This window comes from Schistocerca nitens, chromosome 5 (genome assembly GCF_023898315.1).
Source record: "Schistocerca nitens isolate TAMUIC-IGC-003100 chromosome 5, iqSchNite1.1, whole genome shotgun sequence".
Lineage (NCBI taxonomy): Eukaryota > Metazoa > Arthropoda > Insecta > Orthoptera > Acrididae > Schistocerca > Schistocerca nitens.
In genome coordinates this window covers 222,102,257-222,114,982 of record NC_064618.1, presented here as the reverse complement: position 1 = coordinate 222,114,982, position 12,726 = coordinate 222,102,257, and the positions used below count along the sequence as shown (strand labels likewise).

At 45.3% G+C, this 12,726-nt stretch overlaps 1 protein-coding gene and 1 pseudogene across 1 annotated transcript in view; one reads left to right on the top strand and one right to left on the bottom strand.

Moving 5' to 3' along the window:
* Nucleotides 1–662: 662 nt before the first annotated feature.
* Nucleotides 663–12,726, top strand: part of LOC126260350 (peptidoglycan recognition protein-like) — a 99,826-nt gene continuing 87,762 nt past the window's right edge. Inside the window, exons 1-2 of the mRNA XM_049957676.1 lie at nt 663–727; nt 815–1,089. Coding sequence (XP_049813633.1) covers nt 663–727; nt 815–1,089 — 340 coding nt within the window. The remainder of the gene's footprint in view (nt 728–814; nt 1,090–12,726) is intronic.
* LOC126261053 (5S ribosomal RNA) lies at nt 6,591–6,708 on the bottom strand (annotated as a pseudogene).

Here is a 12,726-nt window from a genome sequence, read left to right as displayed (position 1 = left end):
GACCTCAACCCTCTTGACTTTCATTTATGGGGGCATTTGAAAGCTCATGTCTACGCAACCCCGGTACCAAATTGTAGAGACTCTTCTTCCTCGTATTGTGGACGGATGTGATACAATACGCCATTCTCCAGGGCTGCATCAGCGCATCAGGGATTCCATGCGACGGAGGGGGGATGCATGTATCCTCGCTAACGGAGGACATTTTGAACATTTCCTGTAACAAAGTGTTTGAAGTCACGCTGGTACGTTCTGTTGCTGTGTGTTTCCATTCCATGACTAATGTGATTTGAAGAGAAGTAATAAAATGAGCTCTAACATGTAAAGTAAGCGTTCCCTGACACATGTTCACATAACATATTTTCTTTCTTTGTGTGTGAGGAATGTTTCCTGAAAGTTTGGCCGTACCTTTTTGTAACACCCTGTATGTAGAATCTAACGACGATTTTCGATTGTGGTGAACTGGTGCCCCCTCAACCTCATTGGAGTGTTGCAGATGAGGAAGGACACTGAAAGAAACTTGGCAGAAGGCAGCCTGGCCTTGAAACCAATTGACGTAGCGCCCCCCACTCCCCGCTCCGGCAGCAGATAACGTCACGCCGCTGTGGGACTGCTGCGCTCATCAGTGTGTGGGGAGCGGCAGCGAGCAGTACCCAGTCGGCGACATGAGCTTCGGGACCGCGGACGGCGACGAGGCCGGCTCGGCAGCTGCGGCCGCCCCCAGCAGGGAGCGGGAACTTCAGCTGCAGCTGCACCGCCAGCTGAGCCTGCAGCCGGCCGAGGCGGCCGGCGGCGAGACGGCAGAGCGCAGGCGCAGCGCCGGCGACGGCGAGCGCTCCGACGTGCACGTGTGCGTGGCTCCGGCCGGCGACTGCCAGGGCGCAGAGGCGTGCCGGCGCACGGCCGCGGGCCAGCTGGTGGCGGCGGTGCTGCCGCAGCGCGCACAGCGTCTCGGCCGCGTCGCCGTCGAGCGCTGCCGCGGCGTGCACCTGGGCCACGTCACCTACGTGCTGGGGCCCGTCAACTTCACCAGGGTCCTGCAGAAGAACACCATCTCCCAGCAGATCATCGTTACGTCCGACGACGCTCCCGGTTAGTATCAAAGTAAAAGGCAGAAATTAATGTGATATTGGGATGATACTTCGCTATAAAACTTCCCTGCAACTCCCTTGACAAAGATCAAAGATCTATTGTAGAAATAATTCAAAAGCCAAGATCACTTAAATACTGTTTACTGGATAACTAGTTTCAACACACTAAAGGTGCCATCATCGGATCTGAATATAGATTAACATTTATAAACCATTTGGATACAAGGATACACGAGGCAGATCATCTGATATAAAATCATTGTCACAAAAATTAAGACAAGTTCTGGTTCCTCTTCCATTCGTCCAGCAGGAGCAGTAACAATTAATGTGATCCAAGATCCATTGTAAGTGTCACGATGTATGATGGGGCAAACTGAAACACGTAACTGTTTCGAAACAAATGAAACAGTACAATGTAATCCAGAATGAGATTTTCACTCTGCAGCGGAGTGTGCGCTGATATGAAACTTCCTGGCAGATTAAAACTGTGTGCGCCGACCGAGACTCGAACTCGGGACCTTTCCTTTCGGCGGCAAGTGCTCTACCATTTATTTATTTATTTATTTGTTGTTGATAGTTGTGTTTGTTCGTTGCGGACGTCACATGACATCCGTTCGAGTTCGTTTTGTTGATCCTTCCACTCAGTTTTTTATTACAGAGGCCAACCAGCTTTCTGACCGAACACGCTGAGCTACCGTGCCGGCTTTCTCATTTTGATCGTTTTCGTTCGTTTCATCTGCTCGGGGCGGACGTCGCAAGACTTCCGTTTCAGTTCGTCGTTGATCCATTAACTCAGTTTTTTTATTACAGAGGGCAGCTAACCCTCTGACCGAACACACTGAGCTACCGTGCCGGCAGGAAAGCTTCTCTAAAGTTTGGAAGTTAGGAGACTAGGTACTGGAAGAAGTGAAGCTGTGGGGGCCGGGCGTGAGTCGTGCTTCGGTAGCTCAGATGGTGCCAGCACGGTAACTCAGCGTGTTCGGTCGGACGGTTAGCTGCCCTCTGTAATAAAAAGAACTGAGTTAATGGATCAATAACGAACTGAAACGGGTGTCTTGCGACGTCCGCACTGAGCAGATAAAACGAACGAAAACGAGCAAAATGAGATTAAAAAAAAAAAAAAGCATGGTAGAGCACTTGCCAGCGAAAGGAAAGGTCCCGAGTTCGAGTCTCGGTCGGCGCACATAGTTTTAATCTGCCAGGAAGTTTCAGTACAATGTAATGTTTCGAAACGCTGTTTCTAAACAATGAAACAGTTTGTATTTTGTTATCTAATAAACCTACACATTTTATCATCTTGAATGTCTGCTGTATAAGTATGTCCATATAAACACAAATGAGGTGCGAGAGCGCTAATCATATCGCAGAAAGTATGAAACTATCACTTAGGCGTCTTGGCATTTTCGTGTTTCCTGCAGCAAATGCGCTGCTTTCGTATCGTGTGACTTTCATACTTTTCAATTGGCTGAGGACAGCCATAGCCTAAGACAGAAGAACCACCACGAACGGAACTGGAGGTGGGAGCAAACTGCAGAAACAACGGATATGCTACTGGGATTCCCACATTCCGTTAGTATGGGTAATATACCCATCCTGCTAATTTCCATGCACACAAAGGGAATCATTGTGGATAATTGGCACAGTGACTGTAGTCTCACAAATAATGACAAATAATTCGAATAAATAACAAAATATAACAGAAAAAATTTTGTATTTCAAGGTGTTTCGAACCGTTACTATAAATTCACCATGCTTGCCAGCCCTTCCCGTTCACCATTACACTATCAGTGATATGTCAAACAGATTGCTTGCAATTATACCTACATCAGATTCATGTATATATCTAATAACTGTCACTCTACGCCTTTTTTTTATTCGAAATGTTGTAGGCTTACTTGCGTTTCTTAATATGATTACTGTACATGAACAGATAAGCGTATGTTATAAAAAAATTGTAATTCAACTGAATGATTTTCACGTATTTATTATTTTGAATGTGTATAGTATGCGTTGTTTTATTGTTTGGTTAGTGTTTATAAAGCAGATGTTACGCCATTTCTGAATAGGACAGTCAGCTAGAAACGAAGCTTTATTTTCGGATATCTTAAGCTTCATACTATTGCTTGTCAAAAAGATTTCGACACTCTTGAAAGTGTTTCACGAAGTGGTATGTTGTGTTTCAGTACCTGTGCCGAGCCCGAATCTCGCCCGACACAGAGCGGAATGAAACATCACTGTTTCGATACCATTAGTCCGTTCCAAGCACAGGTGGACTGAAACAGACCTATTTTGAAACAACGATACAGTTTCTGTGTCTGGCTCGAGATCAAATCTGGTCCGGTTATCCGAGACAGGGGCGGAATGAAACACCACTGTTTCGAAACAGTGAACCACAGCCGTTCCGAAACACAGAAACAGTTCCTCGTATCGATACACTGTATCGAAACATGGAAACAGTGGCCAAGTCTAGTACCTACATCTACATTTATACTCCGCAAGCCGCCCAACGGTGTGTGGCGGAGGGCACTTTACGTGCCACTGTCACTACCTCCCTTTCCTGTTCCACTCGTGTATGGTTCGCGGGAAGAACGACTGCCGGAAAGTCTCTGTGCGCGCTCGAATCTCTCTAATTTTACATTCGTTATCTCCTCGGGACGTATAAGAAGGGGAAAGCAATATATTCGATACCTCATCCAGAAACGCACCCTCTCGAAACCTGGATAGCAAGCTACACCGCGATGCAGAGCGCCTCTCTTGCAGAGTCTGCCACTTGAGTTTGTAACGCTATCACGCTTACCAAATAACCCCGTGACGAAACGCGCCGCTCTTCTTTGGATCTTCTCTATCTCCTCTGTCAACCCGACCTGGTACGGATCCCACACTGGTGAGCAATACTCAAGTGTAGCTCGAACGAGTGTTTTGTAAGCTACCTCCTTTGTTGATGGACTACTTTTTCTAAGAACTCTCCCAATGAATCTCAACCTGGCACCCGCCTTATAAACAATTAATTTTATATGATCATTCCACTTCAAATCGTTCCATACACATACTCCCAGATATTTACAGAAGTAACTGCTACCAATGTTTGTTGCGTTATAATATAAACATGCAATAATGGATCCTTCTTTCGATGTATTCGCAATACGTTACACTTGTCTATGTTAAGTGTCAGTTGCCACTCCCTGCACCAAGTGCCTATCCGCTGCAGATCTTCCTGCATTTCGTTGCAGTTTTCTAATGCTGAAATTTCTCTGTATACTACAGCATCATTCGCGAAAATCCGCATGGAACTTCCGACACTATCTACTAGGTCATTTATATATATTGTGAAAAGGAATGGTCTCATAACAGCCGGCCGGAATGGCCGTGCGGTTCTAGGCGCTACAGTCTGCAACCGCGTGACCGCTACGGTCGCAGGTTCGAATCTGCCTCGGGCATGGATGTGTGTGTGATGTCATTAGCTTAGTTAGGTTTAAGTAGTTCCAAGTTTTAGGGGACTGATGACCTCAGATGTTAAGTCCCATAGTGCTCAGAGCCATTTGAACCATTTTTTTGTCCCATAACACTCCCCTGTGACACGCCAAAGGTTACTTTAACGTCTGTAGACGTCTCTCCATTGAGAACAACATGCTGTGTTCTGTTTGCTAGAAACTCTTCAATCCAGCCACACAGCTGGTCTGATATTCCATAGGCTCTTACTCTGTTTATCAGGCGACATTGCGGGACTGTATCGAACCCCCTCCGCAAGTCAAGGAAAATGGCATCTACCTGGGAGCCTGTATCTAATACTTTCTGGGTCCCACGAACAAATAAAGCGCGTTGGGTCTCACACGATCGCTGTTTCCGGAATCCATGTTGGTTCCTACACAGTAGATTCTGGGTTTCCAGAAATGACATGATACGCGAGCAAAAAACATGTTCAAAAATTCTACAACAGATCGATGTCAGAGATATAGGCCTATAGTTTTGCACATCTGCTCGACGACCTTCCTGAAAACTGGAACTACCTGTGCTCTTCTTCAATCATTTGGAACCTTCCGTTCCTCTGCAGACTTGCGGTACACGGCTGTTAGAAGGGGGCAAGTTCTTTCGCGTACTTTGTGTAGAATCGAACTGGTATCCCGTCAGGTCCAGTGGACTTTCCTCTGTTGAGTGATTCCAGTTGCTTTTCTATTCCTTGGGCACTTATTTCGATGTCAGCCATTTTTTTCGTTCGTGCAAGGATTTAGAGAATGTACTGCAGTCTTCCTCTGTGAAACAACTTTGGAAAAAGGTGTTTAGTATTTCAGCTTTACGCGTGCCATCCTCTGTTTCAATTCCATTATCATCCCAGAGTGTCTGCATATGCTGTTTCGATCCACTTACTGATTTAACGCAAGTCCAGAACTTCCTAGGATTTTCTGTCAAGTCGGTACATAGAATTTTACTTTCGAATTCACTGAACGCTTCACGCATAGCCCTCCTTACGCTAACTTTGACATCGTTTAGCTTCTGTTTGGCTGAGAGGTTTCGGCTGCGTTTAAATTTGCAGTAAAGCTCTCTTTGCTTTCGCAGTAGTTTCCTAACTTTGTTTTTGAACCACGGTGGGTTTTTCCTGTCCCTCACAGTATCGTCACTTGCTCAGCATTTTTCGGTTGTTCAGTGATATTTTCACAAAGTAAAGCTGTCGGCACACGGTCCGCGTTCTTTACACATCAACGCTGAGGATGCCGAGTTCACGCGCCAGGTTAGCCGAGCGCATTAATGCGCTGCTTCCTGGACTCGGGTAGGTGCGCTGGCCCCCGATATCGTATCCACCCGGCGGATTAACGACGAAGGCCAGTGTGGTGGCCAGCCTGGATGTGGTTTTTAGGCGGTTTTCCACATCCCCCTATGTGAATACCGAGCTGGTCCCCACGTCCCACCTCAGTTCCACGTCTCGCAGACATCTGAACACTTTCGCACTTTTCCATGGACTACACTAGTACCTTCCCGGAGGGTACGGGGTGGCGGCAGGAAGGGCATCCGGCCACCCCTTTTCACTAACCTTGCCAAATCCGTTCCTAACAATGCCGACCCTGCGTCAATGCGGGACATGGCACCAGTGAAAGAAGAAAGAAAGAAAGCTCAGCATGCCGAGTTCAGCGTGCTGCCACAGTCTAACATAACAGCCACGAAACTCTCAGTCCTTTTTGCTTCCCACTGTGTTAACATCGCGCCGAGGGGCCAGCAAGCGACACTTCTTAATACGATATCGGATGAATGCGAATAATACCGTTTATATTGATTTGAACATTGTTTATATAATAGGAAGTGGGTGCACTCACTCCGTCTTCAGGCCATGAGTGGCCTACCGGGACCATCCGACCGCCGTGTCATCCTCGGTGGAGGATGCGGATAGGAGGGATGTGGGATCAGCACACCGCTCTCCCGGTCGTAAGATGGTATTCTTGACCGAAGCCGCTACTATTCGGTCGAGTAGCTCCTCAATTGGCATCACGAGGCTGAGTGCACCCCGAAAAATGGCAACAGCGCATGACAGCCTGGATGGTCACCCATCCAAGTGCCGACCACGCCCGACAGCGCTTAACTTCGGTGATCTCACGGGAACCGGTGTATCCACTGTGGCAAGGCCGTTGCCCAGGAAGTGTGTAAAGTGACATAAAAATCGACAATAACTAAAAAATTACATCAAATCTGCCATTCTTTAATTTCAAAAGGACTCAGAGATATGAAAAGGTACATCACAGGACAGTTACGATTCTCTTGTAATGTACAGATATCTACAGAAGAATGTCGTTTTTCTTTAATAACAAACAGTTCCTAGTTAATACCGGAAGACCTGACGTGTTTCAGAAAGACGACCTATATCCACCCAACAACGCGAGTTCTTTTCCGACAAGCTTTCGACCTAATCAGTGGATGTGGAACGTAGGAAAAATTAATGGAATGTAATACCTACATCATCAAGGGTGCGAAATAAGAAACCACATCTATAGGTGAAAGGAAAACCACACAGCCGTGATGGTAAAACGTCGAAAGCAATAAAACTGCTTCCCAGTGCAGTAGAAAACAGAAACTGTCGCGGAAACGCAACAGTTGCTAGATCTCTGGCCCGAAATGGCATGAATGTTCAACACGCTCGCCTTTTAAGAAAAGTATTTATATTTACAAAAACATTCCTGTATTAGAAAATCGAGCGAAGTTTATGATTGGGTCTACTCATCAAAACAATTGTACGTGGCAAGGGAAGTGCCTATCATAATAAGAGCAGACAACAACTGAAATTATGCTTCTCATGCTTAAAAAATTAAGTTCTATTCTATTGCTTTCAGCGGAATAAGCTGAGATTATACACATATTCGTAAGTATTTCTTCGTGGGTAAGTTGTAGCTTATGTCACTGACATCTACATCTACATCCACAAGCCACAGTAAGGTGCGTGGCGGAGGGTACCCTGCGCTACTACTTGTCATTTCCCCTCCTATTTCACTCGCAAATAGAGCGAGGGAAAACAACTGTCTGTACACCTCCGTATGAGCCCTTATTTCTCGTATCTCATCTTCGTGGTCCTTCCGCGTGATGTATGTTGACAGGAGTAGAATAGTTCGGTAGTCAGCTTCAAATGCCGGTTCTCTTAATTTTCTCAATAGTGTTTCCCGGAAAGAACGCCACCTTCCCTCCAGGGATTCTCATTTGAGTTCCCGAAGCTAAAGTTTTGTTCGAATCTACGGGTAACAAACCTAGTAGCCCTCCTCTAAATTGCTTCGATGTCTTCCTTCAATCCGAGCTCGTACAGATCCCAAACACTCGAGCAGTACTCAAGAACAGGTCGCACCAGCGTCCTATATGCCGTCTCCTTTACAGGTGAACCAATATTTCCTAAAATTCTCCCTATAAACCGAAGTCGACCATTTGCCTTCCATTCCATAGTTTTCATATGCTCGTTCCACTTCATATCGTTTTGCAACGTTACCCCCAGATATTTACACAACTTGACCGTGTCAAGCTGAACACCAGTAATACTGAATCCGAACATTGCAGGTTAGTTCATCCTACTCATCCGCATTAACTTAGGTTTTTTTTTTTTTTTTTTTGCTATAGGGCTAGCTGCCATTCATCACATCAGTGAGATTTGGCTATTTTTATCTTTATTTCACGATCATTCACGTCTATTGCTAATCTACTGTTACTTGGTACACGTTGTTGTCGTTGTTGTGGTCTTCAGTCCTGAGACTGGTTTGCTGCGGCTCTCCATGCTACTCTGTCCTGTGCAAGCCCCTTCATCTCCCAGTACCTACTGCATCCTACATCCTTCTGAATCTGCTCAGTGTATTCAGCTCTTGGCCTCCCTCTACGATTTTTACCCTCCACGCTGCCCTCCAATACTAAATTGGTGATCCCTTGATGCCTCAGAACATGTCCTACCAACCGATCCCTTCTTCAAGTCAAGTTGTGCCACAACCTCCTCTTCTCCCCAATTCTTTCAACACCTCCTCATTAGTGATGTGATCTACCCATCTAATATTCAGCATTCTTCTGTAGCACCACATTTCGAAAGCTTCTATTCCCTTCTTGTCCAAACTATTTATCGTCCACGTTTCACTTCCATACATGGCTACACTCCATACAAATACTTTCAGAAACGACTTCCTGACACTTAAATCTATACTCGATGTTAACAAATTTCTCTTCTTCAGTAACGCTTTCCTTGCCATTGCCAGTCTACGTTTTATATCCTCTCTACTTTGACCATCATCAGCTATTTTGCTCCCCAAAGACCAAAATTCCTTTACTACTTTAAGTGTCTCATTTCCTAATCTAATTCCCTCAGCATCACTTCACTTAATTCGACTACATTGCATTATCCTCGTTTTGGTTTTGTTGATGCTCATCTTATATCCTCCTTTCAAGACAATGTCCATTCCGTTGAGCTGCTCTTCCAGGTTCTTTGCTGTCTCTGACAGAATTACAATGTCATCGGCCAACCTCAAAGTTTTTATTTCTTCTCCATGGATTTTAATTCCTACTCCGAATTTTTCTCTTGTTTCCTTTACTGGTTGCTCAATATACAGATTGAATAACATCGGGGAGAGGCTACAACCCTGTCTTACTCCCTTTGCAACCACTGCCTCCCTTTCATGCCCCTCGACTCTTGTAACTGCCTTGTGGTTTCTGTACAAATTGTAAACAGCCTTTCGCTCCCTGTAATTTACTCCTGCCACCTTCAGAATTTGAAAGAGAGTATTCTAGTCAACATTGTCAAAAGCTTTCTCTAAGTCTACAAATGCTAGAAACGTAGGTTTGCCTTTCTTCTAAGGTAAGTCGTAGTGTCAGTATTGCCTCACGTATTCCAACATTTCTACGGAATCCAAACTGATCTTCCCCGAGGTCGGCTCCTACCAGTTTTTCCATTCGTCTGTAAAGAATTCGCATTAGTATTTTGCAGCCGTGACTTATTAAACTGATAGTTCGGTAATTTTCGCATCTGTCAACACCTGCTTTCTTTGGGATTGGAATTATTATATTCTTCTTGAAGTCTGAGGGTATTTCGCCTGTCTCACAGGACTGGCTCTCCCAAGGCTGTCAGTAGTTCTAATGGAATGTTGTCTACTCCTGGGGCCTTGGTACATAAAAATATAATAACCACTTCGTATTAACATTAACACTTTAGTATTAAAGGGCATAGATGTTTCTTTCCAGGAACGAGAAATTCTTAAGCCGTCGGCACACGGATCGTGCTGTTGAACGTCAACGTTGTGCGTGCCGACTTCAACATGCTGCTGAACACTTAGAAACAATGCGACCAGTGTACGAGCTACGTGTGTCTCAATGTGGTATGCGCGGACGCAGCGCTCCCAGCGACTTTAATTGGCTGTATGTAGCTCGGAAATCACACTGTTTCCGAAAGGAACGGGCGTAAAATTCTGTCATTAACTCTATTAAAAACCACATTTCCTCTGTTGTACTATGCTGCTCGTATTTTTCTTTCTGCAGTAGGCTCTCATATAAATAAAAACTTCGGCACCAATGAACATGTTATAAGTCAAAAACGAAAGTACGAGGTGTATTCGGACAGTAAGGTCCGATTAGGCGTGAAACGAAAATCACTATGAAAATCCGATGGAACTTTGCACAGATGTGTTGCACAGTGTCTTTGTTTGCCTGTCGATCGCTTCACATCGCTCTTTTCAGTTCAGAACGCAAAGTGATCGCGTAGAAACGCCTACAACAACAGTGTTCCCGCCAAGTATGTGGATATGGGGAGAGATTTCGCCTGAAGCTATGCAGACTGCATACCTTAAATGTCATGCGTTTTTTACTTAAAGACAATGTTCAGCCACATTCTGCAGGGGCAGTGAACAAGCTCCTGCAGCGTTTTCGATGGGCAGTGCTTGATCGCCCTCAATACAGCCATTAATTGGTTCTTTCCGTTGTTCATCTCTGCTCACATGAACTGCAGGCTATGAGGACAACATTTTGCCACAAACAACGTAAGGCAGACTAGCGTAGAGAATTGGCAGAAAGCACAGGCGGCTGCTTTCTGTGACGAGGGTACTGGAAAGCTTGTACAACGCCACGACAAAGGTGTAAGTTGGAGCGACGACTATTCAGAGAGGTAGCTTGAAGGCGTGGCTAACTGTTGAGAATAAAAAATTTTTGAATTTCATTGTGGTTTTCATTTCGCGACCGATCTGACCTTACTTTCCGAACAGTCCTCGTACCAATTCCGGTCAGTAACGACATCAGCCTATAAAAGTTCCATTGTAAGTAGTGCGATACAAGATTTACACCAGTTCTCAATATAAAGATAAAAATTATCATTCTCACCTTTTAGTAAAACAGTAAGGTCATTCTTACTTGATCACTGTTCCTACTCAGTAGCAGAATGTTTACAACATACACTACTGGCCATTAAAATTGCTACATCAACAAGAAATGCAGATGATAAACGGGTATTCATTGCACAAATATATTACACTAGAACTGACATTTTTCACGCAATTTGGGTGCATAGATCCTGAGAAATCAGTACCGAGAACAACCACCTCTGGCCGTAATAAAGACCTTGATACGCCTGGGCATTGAGTCAAACAGAGCTTGGATGGCGTGTACAGGTACAGCTGCCCATGCAGCTTCAACACGATGCCACAGTTCATCAAGAGTAGTGACTGGCGTATTGTGACGAGCCAGTTGCTCGGCCACCAATGACCAGACGTTTTCAGTTGTCAGAGATCTGGAGAATGTGCCGGCGAGGGCAGCAGTCGAACATTTTCTGTATCCAGAAAGGCCCGTACAGGACCTGCAACATGCGGTCGTGCATTATCCTGCTGAAATGTTGGATTTCTCAGGGATCGAATGAAGGGTAAAGCCACGGATCGTAACACATCTGAAATGCAACGTCTACTGTTCAATGTGCCGCCAATGCGAACAAGAGGTGACCGAGACGTATAACCAATGACACCCCGTACCATCACGCCGGGTGATACGCCAGTATGGCGATGACGTATACAAACTTCCAATGTGCGTTCACCGCGATGTCGCCAAACACGGATGCGACCATCATGATCCTGTAAGCAGAACCTGGATTCATCCGAAAAAATGACGTTTTGCCATTGTGCACCCAGGTTCGTCGTTGAGTACAACATCATAGGCGCTCCTGTCTGTGATGCAGCATCAAGGGTAACCGCAGCCGTGGTCTCAGAGCTGATAGTCCATGCTGCTGCAAACATCGTCGAACTGTTCGTGCAGATGGTTGTTGTCTTGCAAACGTCCCCATCTGTTGACTCAGGGATCGAGACGTGGGTGCACGATCCGTTACAGCCATGCGGATAAGATACCTGTCATCTCGACTGCTAGTGATACGAGGCCGTTGGGATCCAGCACGGCGTTCCGTATTACCCTCTTGAACCCACCGATTCCATATTCTACTAATAGTCATTGGATATCGACCTACGCGAGCAGCAATGTCGCGATACGATAAACCGCAATCGCGATAGGCTACAATCCGACCTTTATCAAAGTCGGAAACGTGATGGTACGCATTTCTCCTCGTTACACGAGGCATCACAACAACGTTTCACCACACAACGCCGGTCAACTGCTGTCTGTGTATGAGAAGTCTATTGGAAAATTTCCTCATGTCAGCACGTTGTAGATGTCGCCACCGGCGCCAACCTTATGTGAATGCTCTGAAAAACTAATCATTTGCATATCACAGCATCTTCTTCCTGTCGTTTAAATTTCGCTTTTGTAGCACGTCATCTTCGTGGTGTAGCAGTTTTAATGGCCAGTAGTGTATAAAATACAAAACTTTAAAGAAGGTAGTGCAAAATATCTTACTGGAAGTTATGCAAGATATCTTGTAGATTATGCCAATCGAACAAACTCACTCCTCAGAAAGAGCACATTTATATTTTCTTACCGTCGAATATTGTAGAATACAATTTCGTTACAGTAACAAGGAAGTGTCAGAATCTATTTCAAAACGCCAAGGTAAGCGATAAGTTTTTAAATCCCATGTTTACAATTCTACGATGCTACTTGCTGGAAGCTAGTGAAGATGGGGCGATGCTATCTCGCCTGATAACGCAACCGCGTGGGAGCTCCTTGACAGCTGTGCGTAATCACGCCTTTCATCGCTTCGTTACAACCACAC